Source organism: Python bivittatus, unplaced genomic scaffold (genome assembly GCF_059951505.1).
Source record: "Python bivittatus isolate LINGU-HERP-01145 unplaced genomic scaffold, Pbiv_v1 ctg000220_np1212, whole genome shotgun sequence".
Lineage (NCBI taxonomy): Eukaryota > Metazoa > Chordata > Lepidosauria > Squamata > Pythonidae > Python > Python bivittatus.
In genome coordinates, this window is record NW_028277048.1 from 21,023,292 (window position 1) to 21,048,071 (window position 24,780).

The following is a 24,780-nucleotide window of genomic DNA, read 5'->3' on the forward strand; positions in this document are numbered from 1 at the left end:
TGCATTGTTACCTTAGTTAAACTCAGCATATTTCTGCAAATTTTGGCACACACCTATTATTTATATGCAGTTGTTTACAGGTTCAGAAGAAGAAAACTGAATATTGCAGGCCAGCTAAGACTCCTTGGATGCGCTGCATATTTGAGTTTTCTCCACTTTTTTTTTTTTTTTTTAAGTCTTGGATGAATCACTTGGGGATTTGTTGAAATAGATACTTAGACCAGAGGTGCTGAACATTTACATACAATGAGAGAGAGAGAGAGAGAGAGAGAGAGAGATAGATAGATAGATAGATAGATAGATAGATAGATAGTCAGATAGACGATAGGCAGACAGTTTTATTAAACAAATGAAACAAGTTTGTGTGTATCAGAAACAAAACAACTCCACAACAAACCTTCTGTCAAAAAACAGAACAAAACAAATTCCAGTCTTGATAAACATATCAGCAATCTATCCTGGCACATCCTGTATAAACATAAGAGCAGAGGAAGGGACTGTCCAATTATGTTAAACTTGCCACAATTTTACAAATACTTTAGGAGGTATTCCCATCAATAATTCATCTGGCAAATCTTGCTTTGTGAAAGAATGTCAAGCGTCTGATAAAATTAGACTCCTTGATGACTTAGCTTTGTGTGCTGATGAAAATTAAACAACTGTTTGGCATCACTGAACATGAAAAAAACCAAAACGTTGATATGGTACAAATGAAGTTTTTGGCGCAAGTCATGAAAAGAAATAGATTTCCTGTAGAATTTATTTCTTGAATAAAATGTTGTTATACTAATCCCTTCTCTTGAATAATAGCCAATGGGATTATCTTCAGAGTAATCAAGATGAGATCCTTTAATATTTAATTTGGTGTTGGAATCTTTGGTATGTTTAAAACAACAAATTCAGGGAGTGCATGGGGCCAAAATGGAACACATATTATTATTACATGCAGATGACATCTTGGTCTTTATAATGGTTATCAAAGATCTTTATTAGATTCATAGAAATTGTATGGCAATATGCTAAAAACTTTGGATAAAAAATCAATTGCTACTGTGTTGTTGTTCAGTCGTTAAGTCGTGTCCGACTCTTCGTGACCCCATGAACCATATTGCGCCAGGCCTTCCTGTCCTTCACTGCCTCCCTCAGTTTGCTCAGTTTCATGCTCATTGCTTCAGTGATGCTATCTAACCATCTCATCCTCTGCCGTCCGCTTCTCCTTTTGCCTTCAATCTTTCCCAGCATCAGGGTCTTTTCCAAAGAGTCCTCTCTCCGCATTAGGTGACCAAAGTATCTGAGCTTGAGCTTCATTATCAGTCCTTCCAATGAGCAGTCAGGGTTGATTTCCTTTAAGATTGACTGGTTTGACCTCCTAGCAGTCCAGGGGACTCTTAAGAGTCTTCTCCAGCACCACAGTTCAAAGGCATCAATTCTTTGGCACTCAGCCTTCTTTATGGTCCAGCTCTCACAGCCGTACATTACTACCAGAAAAACCATAGCTTTGACTATGCGGATCTTTGTTGGCAAGGTGACGTCTCTGCTTTTTAATATGCTATCTAGGTTTGCCATAGCTTTCCTCCCAAGGAGCAAGCGTCTTTTAATTTCATGGCTGCAGTCTCCGTCTGCGGTGATCTTGGAGCCCAAATAAATGAAGTCTGCTACTGCTTCCATTTCTATCCCTTCTATTTGCCAGGAATTGATGGGTCCAGATGCCATGATCTTAGTTTTTTTAATGTTGAGTTTCAAGCCAGCCTTCGTACTCTCCTCTTTCACCCTCATCAAGAGGCTCTTTAGTTCTTCTTCACTTTCTGCCATTAGGGTGGTATCGTCCGCATATCTGAGGTTATTGATGATTCTCCCTGCAATCTTAATTCCGGCTTGTGATTCTTCCAACCTGGCATTTCTCATGATGTACTCTGCATATAGGTTAAATAAGCAGGGTGACAGTATACAGCCTTGTCGTACTCCTTTCCCTATTTTGAACCAATCGGTTGTTCCATGACCGGTTCTAACTGTTGCTTCTTGGCCCTCATACAGATTTCTCAGGAGACAGGTAAGGTGGTCTGGTACTCCCATCTCTTTAAGAATTTGCCACAGTTTGTTGTGATCCACACAATCAAAGGCTTTTGCATAGTCAATGAAGCAGAAGTAGATGTTTTTCTGGAACTCTCGTGCTTTCTCCATGATCCAGCGAATATTGGCAATTTGATCTCTAGTTCCTCTGCCTCTTCGAAACCCAGCTTGTACATCCGGTAGTTCTCGGTTCACGTACTGCTGAAGCCTAGCTTGTAGGATTTTGAGGATAACCTTGCTAGCATGTGAAATGAGTGCAATTGTGCGATAGTTTGAGCATTCTTTGGCATTGCCCTTCTTTGCTACTGTATATGCCCAATATTATGACAATTGGCAAAAATGTCCCTATAGATGTAGGCAAAAAATTAGGATTTATTTATTGTTCAGATTCTGTGAAATACCTGTGGATAATTACTGTTAGGAAAATAGCCTGTATAGCTTAAATTAATATTTAAAAATGTATTAATCAGGGATGATGAAAATACCTATAAGTCTGTCAGGAGGAATATATGTGGTTTCGAGAATACCATATAGCTTCAAGACCAATATAAACCTTGACAGCATTGGCTGTGTCGGTTCCACAAACATTTGAAGAATATTATTAAGCTAATGGTAAACGTTTTGTGAAAAGAAAACCTAGGATTTCTCTTTTAAAGCTACAGTTCCTGCATGATAATGGTAGTTTTAATTTTTCCAGATTTTAAAGTGTTCCACTGCAAGTAATTGTTAGCTTCAATAAGGTATAGGAATGAAAATTACACTGACTACATAGCGTTGTGGACACAACTTGAAAATTATTATTTGGCACCCTTTAAGTCCTGGCAAGTGTTTGGTTCCAATTATAGTAGAAATGCCTTAATATTTCTATGACTTAAAGAGGTTTAACATATTTGGGCTTTGGGGGTAAAAAATTAAAATTAGATTGTGGTGCTCCCAAGAAACCAATTTTTGGAATAATCCTTATTTAGAAATAGAGGAAAATACTTTGGCCGGGGGGGGGGGGCACTCAGTTAAAAATGGGATTACTCGTCCTCAGTTATTATTACTGATTAATTGATGAAGTGTAATCCTATTTTTAAGCAACTTAACAATTTTTCTGTTAATAATACATTAATAAGGAATGGCACATTAAAAAAACTTTGAAAAGCTGCAAAAAAACAAAACAAAACAAAAACAACAATAAAATCCTAATGGCAGTGTATATTTTTATATAAAACAAATTATTAAACATTTGTTAAATTTAGTCCAGACCCTTCAGCAGCCTCTGAAATTCCAGTCACTTTGAATGTATTGTATAATATTTTTATATAGGCAAAACTTATAATTCAATATTATCTACAACTTTTAAAATACATAAATTTACATTTGATTGGCCTACAAGTAATATGGCATAGAGCAATACGTGCCTCTTATTTTTTTTTAAGTTAGTTAAACTTTAAAAAAATGTAGCTCAACAAAAAATATTTTGAAGGAACGCTAATTCGTATGCTTTGATTATGTCCAGTGGTAATTTCCTTTTGATTAGATATTATTATAGCAACTTCTTGGGAGGAATTTAAATTATATTCTGAAAATCTGGAATTTGCCCATATATGAAAAGCTTTAAATAAACATGCCTAGATAGTTTTGGAAAAAAAAGTGATAATCTATTCTTGGAAGGGCCAATGTATACCAGATTCTAAAGTTTGGATAAACAAAAATGGTCACCTCTCAGCCTTTGAACTGGTTTGTATTGCTGTAGAGACAAGTTTGGACAATTTGAACAATTCCACATCATCTGGGTTTAATTAATTACTCAGAAATGGGCTTTTCAAGATATTTATTTGTGTAAGATGTATGTATGTATGTATATATGTATTTATCGTATTTATATAGCCGCCCATCTGGCATACAGTGATTCCAGTTGCTCAACTTCTGAAAGAACAAAATAATTAAAAGAATATTCAGACACAAAGTGTGTCCAGATTTTGTCATATCCAACTTCAATTGCTCTAGAATGGAAGTAATTCTGATACTTTTTGTTTTAAAAAGGAAAGCCCTCTTTTGATTTGGTCAGAGAGTTTTCTGCCACTGGTGCACAGCAGCCAGATGCCAAATTAACCAGTAAACGTTGATAAGCACCCCCAGAACATCCAAGGTATGTTTATGTAGACCTGGAAGGAGAGGCCGAAACGGTCCCAGATTCCGGCTAAGGCCTCCTGACGTTCTCCTGAGAGTTCACCATATGAAGATCAGCATGATGATCCTTCATAACTAAGCTTCTCAGCTTACTGCCAATTAATCCATACTGGAGACAGTCTTGTTCAAGGCACCCTCTAACTGTTTTGCCCTGGGCTAGCTACGTGAGGCTTAAGAGAACCCTCATGTTACACAAGGCTCACAGAACGACTTAGCAAAGGCTTGGACAGCAGTAACTCCAGCAAGATTTCCCACTATGGAAGGGTACAAAAATGGGCTCTAACATGGAAGTATTTGTTTTGGGGGGGGAGGGTGCCTGTGCTGTTATATTGCAAGCTCCATCCCTTTTGTAAGTCTGTCATGATGTCACATATACATATGAAAGGGACACAGCTTGAGGCATAATGAGTGATGTTGCTTTAATCATTTTGACAAAAGCATCAGATCCTGTGGACACTCCTGCTCTAATAATTTGTACAAATATGAATCATATGATTTTATTAGTTTGCTACCCTAGATAAGTAGAGAAATGCTTGTTGTACTGTGTCATGATACTGTGTTGTTGTTTTCTTCATTTTAATAATATTTTTCTGGGTGTTTTTTTTTCTCCCTCCTGCCCTCCCTTCCTTTTTTCTGTTTGGCTTTTTTAATACAGAACTTTAGTATAGATGCTAAAAATCCTCTTCTTTGTCCTCTGTCAAAAAATAAAACACAAACCAATCAAATCTTGATAAACTTATCATCAATCCATAGCTGAGAATAATACAGTTGTTACCCCTTCTCCTCTAAAGCTGTCTAAACTATTCTTTACTTTTTTGTTGATGTGGAAGAGTTTATACTTTGCTAGTAGCACTGTGGTGCTTGTGCAACTAGTACTTTAACACAGCCACAGTAATTTGGAAGGTGGAGTCATAGCTGGAAATTTTGTTTGTGTGCTATGTGTTGTGTTGACTTCAGAGTGGCTTATGAGAACCATTATGAAGATAACAGAATGCCACGGGCAATGTTCCTGACTCCTCTGTTTGAGAAGTCCTGCCATCTTAATTAGGTCTGCAATTCTCCTGTAAAGCCATAATTTGCTTTAATTTAATTCAGCTGAAGTGCTATTTTGATTTACAAATCAGTTTATCCCATCCCAAGAGGTCAAAGCAAATCGATTCCTCCCCCTCCCCTCCCCTTGTATTTCAGTTCAATGTACTGATATTATATAATGTTTATGGTTACAATGAAATGGGCTGGTCTGCCAGAGTATTGGCAGATCTCACTTTCTGCTTGGCCCATCACCATATGGGCCACTCACCACTTCCTCAGTGCAGGAATGGATCTCTTCCTCCTCCTCCCCCTCCCAGCCCATTGCAAATGTACCCCATGCCTGTGTTTTCCAACTTCAGTTCAAAATGGCCATTTACTGGCCTGAGCAATCTTTAGCCTTTCAGAGCAGGTGGTCTTCAGTGCACTATTCCGTTCTAGGGGCAGCCCCATCTCTGCCGATTGGCTGCCGTGCCTGCATGTCCCTTCCCCTCCAGCAGCTGGTTGCTGCCCTAGCAGCCAATTCATCTGGGGATGCCAGGCTGGCAGATGTTTACTGGTCAGTAGTTGCTGTTTTCTTATAATCTCGTGGTTGATCCAGCTATGACCCAATAAGTCATTGAGCCATCCTCAACTCTAGAAACTTGTGACCAATTCAACCCTTACATCTTTCGGTGGATACCCTTTTGGTTTTTGCCCAGGCTGGGTGAAGCATGCTCCCCTTGCTTTTCCACTTGCAGTCCACAGCACTGCAAAGCTTCCCTTCCCTTCCCTTCCCTTCCCTTCCCTTCCCTTCCCTTCCCTTCCCTTCCCTTCCCTTCCCTTCCCTTCCCTTCCCTTCCCTTCCCTTCCCTGGTCCAGACTGGAATTTCTGAAGTTGGCTTAAGAAACAAAGGGGAGCAAGTAGCTTAATCTGCAGAGTGGAATTGCCCTATGCCTACTAAAAAAGACTTCCCATATAGTATATTCCTTTACAGAAGACAGTACTTTAACTGAAGAGCTGGTAGAAGACAATCCTACCAGAACACATCTTCTCTTGCAAGCTGCAGCTTCCTCCCTTTGTCTACTTGCAAGGCCACGGGAGGTATTTACTACATCACTGGAAAGGTCAAGTCTGAACTTAAACTCTCTTTGGCTGCTTTGGAGGATTTAGGATGGAAATGGAAGCAGGAACTCTTTGTCATACAGATTACTTCCATTACCATCCTTAAGACCCCTCCCCAAACCCCGAAAATTGTCCTGAAATCACACTGCTGAGATTTTGTGACAAAATGGCAGAATATCAGGGGTGTGCTTTCAGTCCATGGGTGGGGGTGGGGGGGGGGTAAGGGTGGGAGTTTGTCTCTTAACTGGCTTCCACTATTCTCTCAATTCTTATCTGGGGGGGGGGAAACACCCCAAAAATTGTGCTGATGAATATCTGTCATTTTGCTTCCAAATATTTTTGGAGTACTGGGGAGGGAAGAAACATGTGGATTATGGATGCCTGCTCCATTAGAAAGGAATTCCCATCTGTTCAGTCATGGATCATTTTGTGATGGAACCCTTCAAGTTCTAGTTACAAGAAACAGAAACTGCTATGAGGCTGATAGACTTGTCAGTCTATATGTATTTTAAGTAAAATAACAATAAATGATTTTTAAAAACCTTCTACAGTATGTGTCAGCATTCCTCACTCCATACATATGCTGGTTGGTAAAGTGCATGGTGATGCTTCTGTTTTAGCAAACAAGATCAAGCAAAGTCTGGGTGGCTATCTGCCCGAGTTGGAATCACTGATATCTGAGTGTCCTGCCAACTTGATGATTCTGTGAGTCCATGGCTTCAGTCTTATGGTCCTGAGGGCTCCAACCTCTGAGCAAGGAATCTAACACCTGCCCCCACCCCACCCCCAGTATGGTATGGATTGGACAGAGGAATCCAAAGGACAAAGTTCAATCAGCTCTGTACTGCCCTGAGGGCGTAAATGAATATTTCAACCAGCCAGGTGAGCTAGCCTAAATATCATCCCCCCCCCCTCCTCCTCCTCTTCTTCTTCTTCTCTAAGTAAACACATAGGCAATAAAGTGGATGAAGCTACTCTTCCACATATATGCTGCTAGCTTGTCATCGGCAGAGTCCAGGATCTGTCAGAATATGCCTAAATTGGAATATTCTGAGCAACATCATAGCTGAGCTGGAACAGAATTCTCAATTCAGCACCAACATTCTCAAAGCTCACAACAAGAGCAAAGCACTCATTAAAACCATCATATTTATGGATCATAAAGATCAGAATTATGCTAAAGGTCCTTGCCACAAGGTTAAATGTGATTATTTCTGCCTTCGTTAGATGAGCCTCCTAAAGAACTGCTATGCAGTGGATGGTATCAACACTTTTAATCAGTGCATTTTGACATTTCATTTGTCCTATAGTAATTCAGTGGCTGCAGTCTCACCCATAGTAATTCTATGAGATCAAGGGAAGGAAGGAAGGGGGAAGAGAGAGAGATTTATATTTCAGTGAGCACAGCACCTCTCTGCTATTAATTAACACATCCTGACTTTTTTAGGCTTCTGTGAGAACTTGAAAAAAGATGCTGCTGTTTCAGGAGTCAGCTAAAATTAATGTGGGCTGAGAAGTTAAAGATACTCTACCAAATCATTTTCAAAGTGTGCTTAATCCTAATAATCACGTTTTTAAAATAAAGTTTGCCATATTTGGCTTGTTGAAAGAAGCTTACACAAAGGTTGTAGTTTCTGGCTTGGTGCCTTAACTACTACATCAAACTGGCTCTTTTTGTAGAGTAGACCTTCCAAAATAGGCTCTGGTATGTCCACATGAAAAGATTTATCTATCTTCTGCATATCTACTTAGAGGCCTAATTAAGACACAACTCACTTGAATGGAATCTCAGAATGTGCTAAATGCTCAATGGCTCAATCTTGTGGTGTGTGTTGTACATATCAAGGAAAGTGCTTCTGGCCTTCTCTGGAGTTTCTTCCATTCTGAATGAAACTTAGCTAAGAGGAGCCAGTGAGGAAACTAAATTACATTATGTCTGTCAAACAAGCAAACCACAGAATAAACACAGCGACTCCACCCCAATATACCATTACTCCTTTCAGTATACTACTACTAGAGAAAAGCTATTTGACATTGCCCATATAGCTAATATGGGGAGTACAGCTTTTGTAGCCTCCAGCTGACTGGAACCCAAGCACCTTTTCATTTAGAAGTTGACATTCTCCTGCACCATATGATGCTATCCTCCCTGTCAGGAATCCTGGTGGATCCCATCCTGGATCCCTGAATCACAGGCCTTTCCTTCAGAGGCAGGAACTACAGATGGCTCCAGTTTGGAGAGCAATATAATTCCCACCTGAGAGTCAGATGACTTCTGTAATGTAAAGAGTACAGCATCGAAGTCTTAGAGCCATGCTTCCTAGACTTGAATTCCCAGTTGCTGAATTAAAAGGCTCATCATTCCTGACCTCTGACAGCATCAGTTAGTAATTATGGGAGTTGTATTCCAACAACCCATGGGATCCAAGGTTAGGACATATCAATTGGGAAGCATCTCTTTTTTTTAAAAAAAAGAACAGAGCAGCAATAGAAATTGATGACTCTTCCAACTAGAGTTGAATCCAATCCTGCCAGAGGTGTATATGTGGGGGTTGTGTGTCTGTGTGAAAGCAGCATTATGCTGATGTGATGGAAGCTCCACCAATTTGTACATGCATCCCACGTATGTAAGGCATTGTTTTTGCCACTTTGACACAAGCTCTGGATCCTGCCAATGCCTCTGAGTGCCACCTAGTGATTAAGCTATAGGAACATGAGGTCCATGCAGAGTGGATCCCAAATTTGATGTCTTCTCCCTGGGAAATGTGTTACAGAAGGATGCTCAGCTCCTTCTGCTGTACCTCATGTCCTCTGTACCGCAAGCCAGCAAAGCCTGCCTGTCCACCCACTCCTGCACTTGCCTGATTGTGATCAAAGATTCTTGCCTGCCTTCAGGCTTAATTATCTACCATTGTTATTTGCTCCAAATTTAGGAACCTTGCGGCCTAGGTAGAATTTTCTACTGCTGATTTTAGGGCTAGAAGCCACCCTTGGCCTTTGGCTGACATTCTGCACCCACCCTCCAAAAAGGGAACAGGCCCAGGATGAAGAGATGAACAGGGCCAAGACAATGTATTTGATTTCATTTCTTCTGAATGAAAAATGCACTGATATAATTAAACACAAACTGTTTCTCCCTCTGTGTTGCCTGTTCATCCACATTAAAAATTACAAGCATTTGTGAGATGTCCCAAGGCATCAGATTGCATTGTCTCTCTCCTGATCCCCTAAAAAAGACATCCCCGCAGTCCATTCTTTAAAGCCAGACTTGTGTTGCAGAACCACAAGCATGACTGAGAGCTGTTAGATACGAATCTGTAAAAAGCTAATCCATAACTCAGAGGAGTTTTATCAGCCAGGTCAGAGTGACAAGCCAGCAGGGCTGGTTGTTCAGGAATGGATTAAATAATCATTGCAGAATGGCTTTTTCCAGGTAGGAAACACAGCTTAGAGGCCCAGTTGGAAATGGCTTTACTAATAAGGGAACAGAAGAAGGGAACAGTTGTTCTTTTTCTTTTTAATTGGCCCAGTGCCTTAACTTGAAAATAACAAACAAGCATTAAAGAGGTGGAGCTTTTACTTCAGCGATCACAAAATGAATGGGAGAAGCTCTACTTGTTTCCAGACAACTAAGGCAGATATAGGCTAGGGGAAAAAAAAGACCAAACAAACAAAAAAACACCGCACCAGACAATCAAGCAGACAATAAAACCTTAATCAAGGAGCTACCAAGGAGAAAACCATACTCCCCACCAGCACTGGCAAGGCAAGCTACTGTATATAAACAGGGAGCAAACCCCACACTCACTAGCACTGATGATGTTACCTAGTTGGGTAATGAAATGTCTGAAAGCAAACAACCAAGCTCAGAGAGCACCAAGGCCTCCACAGTTCAACCGTGAGCTACAGATATCCTCTTTTATTGAAAAAAAGACCATTAGATGGCTGCAGAGTTTTCTGTATCTCTTTGCCGCCATCAAAGGGTGGCATGGAGTTTTTCAGTCCAGATCCAGTACCATTACTAATAGCTAAAGCTGTGGGTTAAAATCCAATAGGATTTTTAAAAAGTTAGCTTGGGGCAACTCTATCAGATAAAATTGAAAAAGAAAAGGTATGAACTAGATCTTAACCTGTATCTCCAAATTAGTCAGTGTGAACAAGATTATGTCAATGATGTTGCTATAAGCAAAAATAAAATAAAATATCCAGCACCCAGGTATCTTCTCCAAGATATTTATCACTGAATGCTGAAAATACTGGAAGACATTAAAGGCTAAGATAAACAAAGCTTTAAAGAACTGCAAGAGAACTATTCCATACACATTTTTTTTCAAAATCCCCTTTAAAGCCATCAAAATCAGTTGTTCTGTCAAGTTTTTTGAGATGCTGCAAATATATACTGATCGAAACAGCCCATGGCTATATTTGATCTGCCAACATGCCATGGAAGCATGGCCCTGCTCTTTGGTTAGGGCTCTATAAAGCTTTCCATAATTATCCTTAGTTGGACAACAAAAGTTGAATGAGTTGACGTCAGCCCTTTGAGGTAGACCAGGTCAGAAAACTTACAGTCACAAGAAATGCTAGAACTTTACTTTTATTGACTAGGCTATAATAACAGAATCTTGAAAGACTGACAAAGTTTCCCTCTTATACTAAAGAAAGTCATGGTGAAGCTATCTTGAGTTTCTTTCTTAACCCTCCTGTTTTTCCAAGCTAAGCCCATGTTTTCCTAATGGCTGCCACATGTCTTCTTCAAGGCTAATTCTGCACTCCTCTACAGTTCAACATTATCTGGCTAATAGGTATGATGGGCATGACATTGACATGATGCATTATCTTAAGAGGACAACATATATTCCCTTAAAAAGTATCCCTTTTTTGAACTCAGTGTCTTGGTAACTTCATGAATGTAGAGTTTTCTTGGCAAAACTTCTGGGATGTTTTCCAACTCCCCAATGAATCTTCTAGTGATCCAATTGCTATCCTGGTCTTAGCTTTGCTAAGCCAACTTAGCTTTGTGAGATGAGCCAAGGTTGGCTTGGTGCTTCTACTTAGCTGGACTATAGTCCTTATCTCTTGTTTAGCATGCAATCTTCATGCTTAATTAATGTACAGGAAAACTCTGTTTTGATGATATGCAAGAACTTGTTCCAATTGCTGAAAATCATCATCATGTTTATGGAAAAGTATGGTAATATAATAATTAGGATTTTACATGCTTTGAAAATGATTCAGTGCTTCAGACCTCACATTAGTGCAGCACCTCTCTGCCACTGACTAAAGCAGCCTAACTTTTTCAAACTTCTGGGTGAGCCTCCAAAAAGATGTTGATGATTTAGGGAATTGATTCCAACAGCATTTATTTTTAGGGCTCCAGTAGAATGCTGAAAAAAAAAATCCGGCTCTCTTAATGAACAACAGAGAGGTGTTGTGCTTATGCTCACATGCAGTTCAAAGCATTTCTTCTAAATTATTTTTGAACCATGTATAGCTCTAATCATCATGTTCCTAAAATATTAATTTTTAATATTACTATGGTGAACTATAGCAACCAAAATATAACAACAACAACAATACAATAACTATACATTCAAAAAAGAAATTAATACATCATATTGAAAAAAGTGAAGAAAAAGAAAAAGTTCCATATTGCTAAAATAATAAATTTGCTATGTTTGGTTTGCTGAAAAAGGCTTGCATGATGCTTATGTTTTCTTCTTTCTAAAAATATCCCAGATTCTGCCTTACTAAAGTGCAGAGATGTGCAACTCTTTCAAAACAGGTAGAAGGAGCAATTTCCAAAGAAGGGTATAGCCACTGAAAAAGTATAAAATGAAAAACAAACTACTGAAAAGACCTTTATTTTCAGCATAGAATATGTGCTTCCTCTTACATTTTAAATCACAATTAAAATAATGTTATTACAGTACAGTATAGAGTGACAGAAAATGAACCCAGGATTGGACTGTGTTGGGCTACTGTATCTGCACAATAAATATCTTTTTAAAAAAATAGTTTTTATTAAAAGATTTTACATATATAATAAGAAATACATTCAAAGAAAAAATATAGTAAATGTGAGAAAAAGGAAGGAAAGGAAAAGAAGAGACAAAGAAACAAGGAGATAGAAAAACGAAAAAGAACAGAACAGAAAACATGAATATACTATATATATGTCCAAAGTGGTCCCGGCGGTGGTAGGAGGCCTTGGGGCTGTGACTCCTAAGCTGGGAGAATGGCTCCAACAGATCCCAGGAACAGCATCAGAGCTCTCTGTCCGGAAGAGTGCAGTGCTGGGAACGGCTAAGATCCTGCGCAGAACCCTCAAACTCCCAGGCCTCTGGTAGAGGGCCCGAGATTGAGGAAGACACACACCACCCGTAGGGGTGAGAGGGGATTAAAAAAAAAAGAAGTGGCTTCTGATCTTCCTCATACATACACTTCTAACCAAACTTCTCTCTCTAAGACTACATCATAATTCCCTTCTTTCTATAACCTATTCTTTCTGATCATCAAAACCATAAGTCACAAAATAATTTTCTCTCTTACGCAAAAAGTCCATAAAGGTTTTCCAGTCATTCATGAATGTCAATAATGGTCTTTCTCTACCTAATCAAAGAAGCCAGTTTGGCCATCTCAGCAAGTTCTGTCAATTTCACCAAACATGGTCTGTGCAATCAATATCTGAACGACCACTAGATGGCAGCAAAGAGATACAGGAAAACTCTTGGGGTCCATCTGGTGATACTGTAGTTCAAACACTTGCAGCTCAATTCTAAGCTATGTGTAGGATCAATTCACCAAGATCATGGATTGGATGCCAAGTATAAACGTACTATTGATAAGCTGAATAAAAGAGAGAATGTGAGTAGGCCTAGTTTGCTTGCTAGAGCTGTTCAAATTCTAATTTCCGCATACATCTTAAAGGTGCAGGAGACATGTCTTTTTTCAAACCTGGCTACTCAAGGTATGGAGCAGTTTTCAGTCCAGTACATTTTCCCCAAAGTACCAACTACACTTAAGGGGAACAGTGAAAAACTGCCCTGATGGATATTCCTACACTAACTTGCTTCCTATTCTAGCTCTTGAATGGGTTTGGCCCCTGCAGGTTAAGATATTACAGAAATTGATGCAATACTCAAGGGGTAGTATACAAACAAACTTTTCCTGCCCCCCAACCAGCATGCAGTTGATGAGACTTCTGGGAGCTGAAGTCCACAACACCTGGAAGAGGCCAAAACTAATTTACAATTGGTCTCATTTTATCAGCTATATAACTGAGTAATCATTGAACTCAACATACACAAAAAAATTATGCCACCATATCACTTTAAGCTGGCTCAAAGCTGTCCCTTATTTCCTCTTGCAAGTTCCTTGTCCCATTTCAGTCATAGTGAGACAACCAGTACCCATATGGACTTGATAGAGGGCACCTCTACACAAAAGTTTTCCAGCAGTTCAACCCTATCTGAACTCACAATGTCAACTAATTTGCAGGGCTGAGTCAATTTAGTTTCCACCAATTCATTTAAAACATAAGGTAGGCGAGTTTTTCCCTTGGCAATGTTTTAGCTCTGCAGAGCTAGTGGGTGGGCCACTCTTCTTAATGGCAGGAACTCTTGCTTCACTCTGGCAATGGGCCTCAAGCTTCAACTCCCCTAGGGCTTGTATAGGCATCATTTAGTATCTCCACCCCCCCGCCCCCCAATTCCATCTATTGAAGCAACATGCAACAATGGGGGTTGCTATTGTGAAAAACCTGTGGATCCAGAAACACTGACATACAATAATTTTATCTTCCCAACCTACAAAAGGCTTTTATGAGGAATGGCAATTCTGCATGCAGCTTTCCCTCATGGCATTTGCTTAGATTTTTGTTTGCTTTTGTTTTCAAATGGTCAGAGAAATCACATATGTACTGAAATGTAAATTGGGGTGGGGGTTTATTTTATTTTCTGAAGAAAAGGCAATGAGAACAAGTAATGGTATGTGGGAATGACCTTGGGAGATGGGAGGAAGAGCCATAGAGTAGGCAACAATCAGACAAGAGGCAGCTGAGTCCACAGAAGGAAGGGGGCATGGCAAATGTCTCAGAAGAGACCCTCCCTAGTTTCTTGGGCTGTAAAGGTGAGGGGGGAGAGATGTACTTGCAAGATCCTGTTCATGTAACCTTACAATAAAGTGAGAGCTAGTACTTCCGGGTGTGCTTCTTGTCTGGCCTACCTTGCAAGACTGACAGAACATTTTGTTGCTCCAGGATCTGCAGTAGCTCAAGGAGCAGAAATTAGGTGGGGTGGCATTTTTTTCAAACTCCTATCAGGCAGTTAGATGTGAGCCCCAATTGGCTCATGGTGCTTTTGGTGTTTGCAAAAGTGAGGACTCCTGCAGGTTGGCTTGAGACTGCTTTGTGAAAGTTTGGGGAGTAGAAACCATCTTGTGTGGAAGGGCCCAACGTTGCTTGCTTTTTCACATGGATTGTCCAATGCCTTGGTACCAAATTTTCCTTTCTAGGCCTCCTCTGAATACTGTACTGCATTATATGCATTTCAGGTTGCCCGAACCACAGTAATTAATGAGTCAAAAGCTCATGTTAAACCTCAACAATTTTTTCAAACAGATTTTTCAAAAATCAACACATTCCTGGTGATTAGTTTCTAAAGGAAGAGGTGCTAATTTCCTCACCAATCCTGCTTCTAAACTCCCAAAACAAACAGAGGGTGTCTCAGCCAAAGCTTGTACCAACATGTGTTGACACAGTTCTCAAAATATCCATCTATTCTTGATCTCAACTGCTTTTTGTAGTTCCCCAAGCTCATGCACCTCCTCTCATATTTAACAGACAGGATCTGCTTCCTGCTTGTACTTGGCAGCAGCGGCATCAAAATAGGGTTCTCCCGCAAAACAATTAATCTTTAACCATTACCTGCCTGAAGCCAAATAAAAACAGTAGGCCACCTATGGCAGGCTGAATTACAACTCTGAGCATACCTACAAAGCATGACCAACGGTAAACTATGCTGAGAGTTATAGTTTAGCCACATCAGGAATGCCACAGATTGTCTACTCTGCCCCATGGGCTTTCTGTGAGACTCATAAGCCACTTCTGCACTCTTTCCCTGAGCTGCTATTCAGAAACTTGGTACCACCAAACATTTGCATGTGAAGAGGGCATTGCACAAGGATGACCATCTGACTGAAGCAGCTTACAGCCTGAAGACAGCAAGTGACTGGGGAGCAGACCAGTATCAGCTCCATGGGTTTTGTTGGGCAAATCGCTTTTCTCATCTGTATTAACAACTCCCTTATGCCTTACTTATTTATTTATTTATTTTTATTAAATTTATATAGCCGCCCATCTCACTAAAAGGGACTCTGAGTGGCATACAACAGTCATTGCCATTGTCCTCACAAGAACAGTAAGAATAAAATATTACAAGAGACTGAAGACTGCTATACAAGTCACGGCTGCCATGTAGCACCACTTCCAATGTCTTTGGACAGAAGCTTTACCTCACCAGACTGGAATTGTTGCTAGCTACCCTTAAAATGGCTTCCGTTTTTGACGGGTGGTTTGAGGCCTGCTCCAGAGATGTAGCTGTTGCTTTCATAAGTCTGATGAACAACAGCAGAAGATAAATCTCATTTTTCAGAAGCTGAGACCTGTTCTTCCAAAATCATCTCCTGAGGGTTGGCTTCTTTTTATTTATTTATCACATTTATACAGCCGCCCATCTCACATAAAGCAACTCTGGGTGGTATACAACAATTAAATGCATGTTAGCTTGGTTCCTGTGGGTTGGGACCATCTCGCCACCATCTCCTGCTCTACAGGTTTAAAGCCGAAATGGGCTTTCTCAGAGAGCAACCTGGATTGCTTACTGAAAGGTATGCCAGGTTACATCTGTTTAGATGAGAAACCATCAAGAACGTTGGCTGAGAAGGTAGAAAAATCATGCTGTGGCCACGAAAACTACATGGACGCATTCATAAATACATCAGGAACTGAGAACCTGAGGGAGACTTTACCTTAACTCAACTCAACAGATTACTTACAGTTATAATGCTATTCTGAATTAATATGCAAGAAGGAACTCAATCATAGCTCTATACAAGCTATCAAAGAAAAGCTTGCTTTTCACACTGCAGCAGTGTTTCTCAACCTTGGGAACTTTAAGATGTGTGGACTTCAACTCCCAGAATTCCCCAGCCAGCCATGGCTGGCTGGGGAATTCTGGGAGTTGAAGTCCACACATCTTAAAGTTCCCAAGGTTGAGAAACGTTACTCTAGAGAATTATCCTAGTGGCCTCATGCACATAAGTTGGCTATCACTGGGAAGCCCAGTGGCACCTCTAGGCCTGGCTACCTGGGAGAGGGCCACAGTGCCTGACTGTGCCATAGCCCAGAGGGACCCCCAACAGATGTTCCTTTTCTCTCCCCCCCTCCCATCTTCCAGCAATCAATGTTTTCCTTTGCTCTGCCATCTTACCTGGGAGCAGCAAAGATGGAAAGCAGCAAAGCAGCACTTTTTTCTCTTTCTCCTTAAACTTACAGAGAAATCAGGGCATGCTGCTGAGGTAAGCTACCATTGCCCCTTATATCCTGGTTTCCCAGGCAGCACCTGCTTAGGAGCTCCTCCATCACAGCCATGTCCTTGGATGTGGCTCTTCCACCCCAAGGGAAATTCTGATTGGTGGGTGTGGCCAGGGCCTCATTGGGGGTGGGGCTAGAGCACGCAAAGCTGGAGGGTCGCACTACTGTGGTCTCCAAGATGTCGGTGCTGTTCGAACACGGTGAATTTGAATTCAGTGGATTCAAATCAGACGAGGAGAAAGCTAAATATTTCAGGTGGCTCTGGGCCTCCACTTGGCCCCTTAAGGTAGCCATCTTTCTTATTAAACCATTTAAATTACTGCCTCTTGCAGCTGAACTGGACAGCTCACCAGAGATGTCCTTGAGGGGGTCAAAAAGTCAAGATGGTGGCTGCAGGAGCGTGATTGAAACCCTGTCCTTTCTGTACACGCGGGTGACACGGCTTGCATGTAGAAAGGGGCGGGGCTTCCATTGTACAGCTGTCGTGCCCTCTTTACTTCCTTGGCCCTCCTCCCCCATGCTGCTCCCGTTGAATCCCATGCGCTTTCAGCCAAAGGTCTTTGTACACAGTCTTTCTTTTTCATTGATAATAAATAATACAATATATTATAGACACAAATAATAACCAAGGCCCCAAGCAAATTGCTTTCTTCTTTTGCAGAAAAACAATTGGACATGTCCTATTCCCTCCAAAGTTATGTTATACTGTCTGTTATAAAGCTTTAAACCAAACTAGCAGACAGTATAACATTTGTACTGGACTTTTATGTGGAGAATGAGGGGTTTTTTTCCCCTCATAAAAGCCAGGCTTCCTTAAAATCCAACTTTTGGCTTGGCCTTTGATCACACCCTCTTGAACCACAGCTGCTATAACTCAGACAACTTTCTCTTGGTCTGTAGGCTTGCCAAATAACCACCAGGGGTTGTCTTTCTCTGTGCTTAGAGGTGCTTTTTCTACCACACACCCGCGAGTTCAGATTAGTTTATTTAAGACTTTTACGCGGAGAATGAATCCTCCCCCCGCCCCACATATCAGGCTTTCCTAAGATTGACAGGAGGTCCATTTGCAGCAGATAAAATGTTGTTGGCATGTATGTCATTTGGTCTCTGTCTTTTCCCAGAGTGCTGAGAAGTATTGCATCTTCCTCACGCTGGAGGAGAATTCTTTCTAAAATTGCACGGTATACATATGCATGCCCATATAGCTATTTTACATTCTTCCACATTCTTTTGGGGGGAAATGCATTTGGAGTTACCCTGAGGCAGGAAGGGGAGGGTGAAATGATGACTCCTCAGGAGAAAGGAGGGGACTGCACTCACGTGTTGCCACATCTTCCTGTGCTGCTTTTCTCTGGAATCCATGCATAAGCTGGTCTGATCCCTGTGGTCAGGTACTATTCCATCTATTGCTATTAGCTCTGCTCCTGGTTTCATTTCTATGAGTTAATTGCACTACTCCTCCCCTAACCTCTGCCTGCTGGCTTGTCCTAAGCAGCACAAAGGATGAAGCTCCTTCTCTCTCAAAGACAAGGATCAGAAACGTGGGAGAACTGAGTCAAGATAACCTAGATAGCTACAGGAGACAGGCTAAGCTATACTGAAGAGCCCTCAAACAATCTCTCTCCATTGCTTCTGGGTAAGATGGAAATGAAGTCAAAGCAAGGGGCTTTGATGTATTGCATTTTCTTTGAACCCTGAAATCTCTTTCTCTAAGAAAGATCTTAAAGCACTACCTTCTTTTAAAAAGGAGATGTGCCTTTGTGGGACCTCATACAAATCCTCATAGGCCTCAGTGCAAAACGGCTGTCAGTTCTCTTTCACAAGCTCGGCCATAACTTCAGCTCAGGGTTTTGCTTCATATTTAGCTTGTCCTAAATATTAAAATTAATGATGTCCTACGCATTCCAAGACCCAGTGACAAATATTAGTACACAGATGAGACAAGCTCAAGCCACTATGCCCCCAAAGCCTAGAGCATATCAATAGACCTGTAGTGACAAATTCTGGACACCTGTCGGGAAGTCAGATGTCAATATCTAAACAAATTACTGAAGACTGTGCCCTGTTGCAAAGAATAGAAATATGGATAGAAAGTCCTGGAGCACATCCAGATTTTTGCAGGCTCCATGAGGTCAAAATACTCTCCTTGTCTGGTTTTGCTGTTTGAATGAGCCACATTTTCTCGTGCACTCATGTACATGCAGCCATAAATTCAAGACAGTTATTTAGGCAAGTAAGCTCTTCCCATTCTCTCTTCAAGTCCTGGGCACTGGGGGAAGTTTCTTGGGCTTACAAGACATACAGTGAGGGTTTATTGTCATGTAAGCCATCAGGTTCCTTTTCTCTCTCTCCTTCTGATCACTCTTGTTTATGGAGAAGACATTTCCATGCTTTTCTCTTTGTCTTCCCACTCTTCCTCTGACTCATAGGTACCTTTGATGATGGCAACTCTTTCAGACATATTCATTGAGTGGGGGATCAGCAGGTAGTTGTACAACAGAGAAGCTAGAATGCCTCCAGAAATGGGTCCAACCCAGAACACCTGAAAACCAATACAAGGAATTGGTTAAAGGCTTTCAGATTTCCCCAACTATGCCTAGCTGGTATAAATACAGTCGTTGATGGGTTTGCACAACACAGTGGTGTTGGTTACATGGGACTGAGTAAGTTTGGTGAGTTCTGAAAAACTAGCCATTATTTCAGCAGGTTGTGTGAATCAAAATATCATGTTAAGACATAATAAAATTTGTTTAGGCATAGCATATTATGTGAACACAGCCTAGATCATAATGCCTCCAAATTTCTAAAACATGAAAATGTTTCTGCTTGGGCAAAACAACTGGGGCTTTTCAGAAGCTAGTGTGAAATGCATTCAGGTAGTGATATATATACATTCCTTAGTTGCCTCCAGGTCCTTATGAAATTACACCAATTTGAAGGTTCTTTCTTGGATCAAAAAAACAAAAACAGCCCCCCCCCCACACACACACACAGTTTCAGAGGAAGGAAATGACATTTCAGTGAGACTTGTGGTGGTTATCATGGGCTTCTGCATTTCCTAGTTTTCTCAGTTCACATTTTAAGAACCACAGTTCCAATTGTGATATGAGCGTGTGGGACTGGAGACAGAGAAATCCTGTTCTGTTATGACATTATGGAGCTTGCTGGCCCAACACTGTTGCAAAGCAGAAGTGAATAATGCTATACATTTTTTGAAATATTTCTGGGTTATATATTGAGTTATACATTAGAGCATGACATTATTGAGCTGGAGGAGACCACAGGTCATCAAGTCCAGCCCCATTCCTGCTTAGTGCAAGAAACCAGATATAGATCCAAATTAAAGCAATAGCCTTTCCGTATAAGACATAGTTTCCAATTCCTTGATTATCTTTCTTGCTGTTCTCTTTTCAACCTGTTCCAGTTTGTCTGAGTCCTTCCTAAAGTGGAGTGCCCAGAACTGGACACAGTATTCAAAATAGGGCCTGACCAAGATAGTGCAACTATTACTTCTCATGATTTGGAAACTATATTTCTTTTGCCCACGTCTCACTTTGATAAATTACAGTTCCAAGATCCTTTTCACATGTAATGTTACCAAGCTAGGTATTCCCCATGCTATACCTGTGGATGTAATTATTTATTTATTTAATGAAGAACTCTCCGCTTGTCTCTTTTAAATTCAATTCTGTTCTTTTCAGCCCTCTTCTCTAACTTGTAATATTTTGAATGTTTTTTCGATCTTCTTCAGTATTAGTTATCTCACCCAGTTTGATGTCATCTGCTAACTTGATAAGCATTCCTTCCTGTAAAGATCTTTCCTCTACAAAGCTGCCATTAAGGATATGGTTTCAGCCATTTTGTTTTGATTACTATGGGCGATGCTGCTATGATAACTCTATTTCTTACCCAATGAGCAGAGGTGAATCTTTTCATGACAACCGCGGGCCCAAGAGACCTGGCAGGATTCATAGAGCAGCCAGTAAAATAGATCTGTAGAGGAGAAAAACAAAGTAGGTTAGGTATCTAAATTTCCCTTGCCACTTCAAGACAGACTTTTTTATCAATCTGCCTGCTCGCTTCCCTTGAAGATCACCTGTCAGTTGTCCTTCAGCTAGCATTCCTCATGCCATAGGCTACGTATGTGAAGCCTGTCTTTCTGAATCACAATAGCAGATTGCTGAGCTAAAGAGCCTCCTGTAGCTCCTGCTTCCAGCACCCGTCACAGTGAACAGAGAAGGTCAGGCAGTACACATCAAGGCAGAGTTATTATTTAGAAGAGATTTTGGCGTTTCCATCTGTGGTTTGATGCTACAGTGGCTTTTCCATCTGTGCTGATGTTTGGAGGAAAGACAATTCGCATGAAGTTCAACACAGGCACCATATGGATTGTGGGCAATGAGTGTTTGGAATCCTGCCAATTACACCACTCACTCACAAAAGCTTCTGTCTACAGTAAGTTTGTTTTGAAAGACTCTTTTGTGCCTTAGAATCTGGACAGAAGCTACCCATGAAGTCAACCTATCTCCAAAAAATTCCCGTATTCCTAATGGTCACCTTTACAGAGAAGGTTGCAGATACAGCTGCCTCGCTCACCTGGAGTTGTCACACACAAGCTGCTTGCACTGGAGGACAAACCAGCTGTGACACCTTATGATCTGAGGGTGGTCATCCAGCCAAGAATGGTAGTGAGAGGTCGAACTAGTACGCTCCCTCCATTTCCCCCTCTCTTTGGCTTTTGAACTGATGAGCACAAACAACACTTACCCCCACCAGGTGGCCCAGGGTGACAGACAATCCAATGGACAGAGATGGGGATCCCACGTTGTCATTTCGGCGGTTGTCAGTTGAGGCAAAAATACACAGGACGAGCTGGAAAGTCAGGATCATCTCCACTACCACAGCCTGACCTGCTGTTGTGTTGTTGCTGAGCTGTTGGGACAAAAGGGCACCGGCTTAGGCTTTAGTCTTGCACATTCTTGCCAGGAAGTCACTCCTGCTAAAAATCAAGGGGAACTGTGAATGCAGGAGAAGTGTGCAACAGAGCTTTGTGATTGCTCTCCTGTTCAGATCGTTTGAGATGTAATCTGCAATTTACTCTGTACAGTGGCTTTTCCTGTGTCACTGGGGGTGCGGTCGTTAATCTCAAATAAAGGGTTGCATTTACCAAGTTTCGGCACAGGTATTATGGGATTGGAGGCACCTTCCCAAAAGGGCAGGCAAAGAGCCTTAAAAAGTTCTGCAAAAAATAGAGCATGGTTTTTTGGGTGTTAAGGAATGTAAGCCTGATTTTTTAAAACCTCTTTCATTCTATGTCCCTGTCACAGAAATTATACCTCATCTCACTGATTCCATCTGGAGGTATTTTCCTTTGGATAATGTTGTATCTATGTCAAATGGCCTTTAAAAGCATTGGGGCTTGTTGAAGACAATAGAAGGAAAAGATAAGAGACTGTTCAGTAATCTGGAACAGATTGAAAGTTTCTTTTAGGTAGCCTCAGATGGAAGTCCCCTTAATGCAAGATTCTGTTAGACCTGAACTAGAAGAGACTGGTGTTGGGTTAATATACTTCATTTTTAATTCCACTGGGGATTTACATATTTTATTACCACCTAAGGCAACGCTTACTTTAGTTGGGGTCATAATGCAAATAGAAAGCTTTGATGGGGCAATAAGCTCTCAGTTGACTCTCCTTAAGTTTTTCTTCTATTAACCATCATTAGAAAATAGTTGCAATATCTAAATCAATAGAAGAGAATATGTGTAGCTCAGGGTTGAACTGTAGAGTCCTTGGGGTTCTCTGAGCTTGGTTGTTTTCTTGCAGATGTTTCATTACCGGGCTAGGTAACATCTTCAGTGCTGAAGATGTTACCCTAGCCGGGTAACGAAATGTCTGCAAGAAAACAACCAAGCTCAGAGAATCCCGAGGACTCCACAATATCTAAATCATTGTGACAATTAGTGCTGATGAAAAGAGGAGTGATGGAAAAATAAAAGTGGTCCTTGGGGAAAGCATGGGATGAGGGGACATTGTCTATAACCTGAAATCATAGCATAATTCTGAATAAGACCGGTCTCAAATTCTACTTGTAGCTCTTAGAAGTGAGACCTGGAACCTCCACTTGCATTTAATAATGATAGAGGTTTAAGGCAATGCCAAACTACTTCTGTATTGTTGCCAAGAAAACTTAAATGTGTCCCTGCAGTCACCAAGAGTCACATATGACTTGAGATTTTGTTTTTACATGGCACTTAAAGTATTATCTCCATGCTGTTTTCTGTATCTTTTTTTGTCCGGCTCTAATAATGTTTCTCATAAGTTTCACAGACTGTTTGTTTAATTTACTATGAGGAAGCCAGTTGGATCAATGGGTTTAATGCTGCCCTGTGATCTTTTCCAGGGATCTTGAGATCAGTCCTGTTCTATATGTTTGTAGTTGGCTCTCCTTTACTGCTCGAAGCCCCCATTCCTTGCACTGAAGCAGAAACCTCCTGATCATCAAGAGCTGTTTCTCAGGAGGCCTGAGGGGAAAATATTGGAAAGGGTATGTATAACTGTGTGTCTGTGCGTGTAAATCCTAGACACCATCCTTTTGATGCCTTTCCAAGAACACACAAGCCAACACACACAAATTTGCATCAAGTGTGAAATTATTGTGAAAGGTTTCTGAAAAGGAAAACGATGAATCTTTAATAAGAAACCAATAGCTATAGGTAGATTCTCTACATTGTTCCTGCTGATCCTTCTACCTATAGCAGTGATGGAGTTAATGCATTTCTTGCTTTCCTTTTTTAATTGACTCACTCATCCCCTTAGGATATGAAGACATTTTCAAAGAGTGCTGCCTTGTAAATGACTTCATGCATGCTAGCAAACTGCTAGGTGTATGGATAAGAGAACATTTCCATCTTACTTTGCTGGATGAGATGTGCTGGTGTAATCTATTGCACCACCTGCTCTCTGGGAATGGAAAGGCTACTCTTTTGCCAGTATCCAGGAACAGAGTAGCTGATACTTCTTCTCCCCTGAGATGCAAACTCTCCTTAGGAGAAGGTGGACCTGCCTGAGAATTCCTCACACATTAGACCCCAACCCCTTCTGAGAGATGTACTTACCCCATTGGCTGCCAAATTACCACGGGCGTTGCTGGGGGTCACTCCGTAAAGGATGCCTGCACCAGCAATGGCCCCCAGCAGCTGAGCCCCGATATAAAACAAGGTCCGGAGGAAAGAGATCTGGTTCCCAACGAAGAAGGCAATGGTCACTGCTGGGTTGATATGGCCGCCACTGATATGACCAAAGGTCTGTACCATTGTGCCAATTGCCAAGCCAAATGCCAGGGAAATCTGAAGGACGCTTGGCAAGGCTGATGGCCACTTCAGTGCTGAGCCCAAACCAAAAAACACAAAAATCATTGTCGCCAAGAACTCGGTGAAGACAGCTCGGAGAAAAGTAATGGTGCAAACCTCTTTCCTCATGGCTGGGCTGGAGCTGGTGGAATGGCAATGATAGTGCCAAAGCTGCAAAAGGATTGTCCAAAAGTTGGGGCCATGCACATATATATATATATCTATAACTCTTTCTCTCTGCAGGCGTAGCCAGAAGAGATTGTGCCCAGGTGTGGGTGGAGCCAAGAAGCTGGCCAGTCCCCTCTTCTGTCTGCTCTTTTGGAGTTTGGAAACTTTCCATCTTCAAACAACATCTAAGCTTTCCCCTTTTGCAAGCTCCAATTTGGATGCTGATTTCCTTATTTTTTCCTCCACACAATGGAAGCCTGTTGAATGGCCCTGCTGTCATAAGAT

General features: G+C 41.1%; 1 protein-coding gene across 1 annotated transcript; it reads right to left on the reverse strand.

Annotated features, from left to right (window-relative positions):
- Nucleotides 1-16,691: 16,691 nt before the first annotated feature.
- On the reverse strand, nt 16,692-24,514 carry LOC103055800 (aquaporin-5). The gene is made up of 4 exons (XM_007420734.4): nt 24,094-24,514; nt 21,744-21,908; nt 20,886-20,969; nt 16,692-19,518 (listed from the first exon to the last, which is right to left on the reverse strand). Exons 1-4 carry the CDS (start codon nt 24,454-24,456, stop codon nt 19,345-19,347), a joined length of 786 nt encoding a protein of 261 aa, XP_007420796.1. The 5' UTR covers nt 24,457-24,514; the 3' UTR covers nt 16,692-19,344.
- Between the last annotated feature and the right edge of the window lie 266 nt (nt 24,515-24,780).

What these genes read in the sequence shown, in the direction of transcription:
- LOC103055800 (XM_007420734.4), bottom strand. Translation starts at nt 24,456, where the DNA reads ATGAGGAAAGAGGTTTGCACCATTACTTTTCTCCGAGCTGTCTTCACC. An exon ending in GTAATTTGGCAGCCAATGGG is followed by an intron (nt 21,909 to 24,093) that starts GTAAGTACATCT and finishes TTGTCCCAACAG; the next exon opens with CTCAGCAACAACACAACAGC. An exon ending in CCCTGGGCCACCTGGTGGGG is followed by an intron (nt 20,970 to 21,743) that starts GTAAGTGTTGTT and finishes TCTCCTCTACAG; the next exon opens with ATCTATTTTACTGGCTGCTC.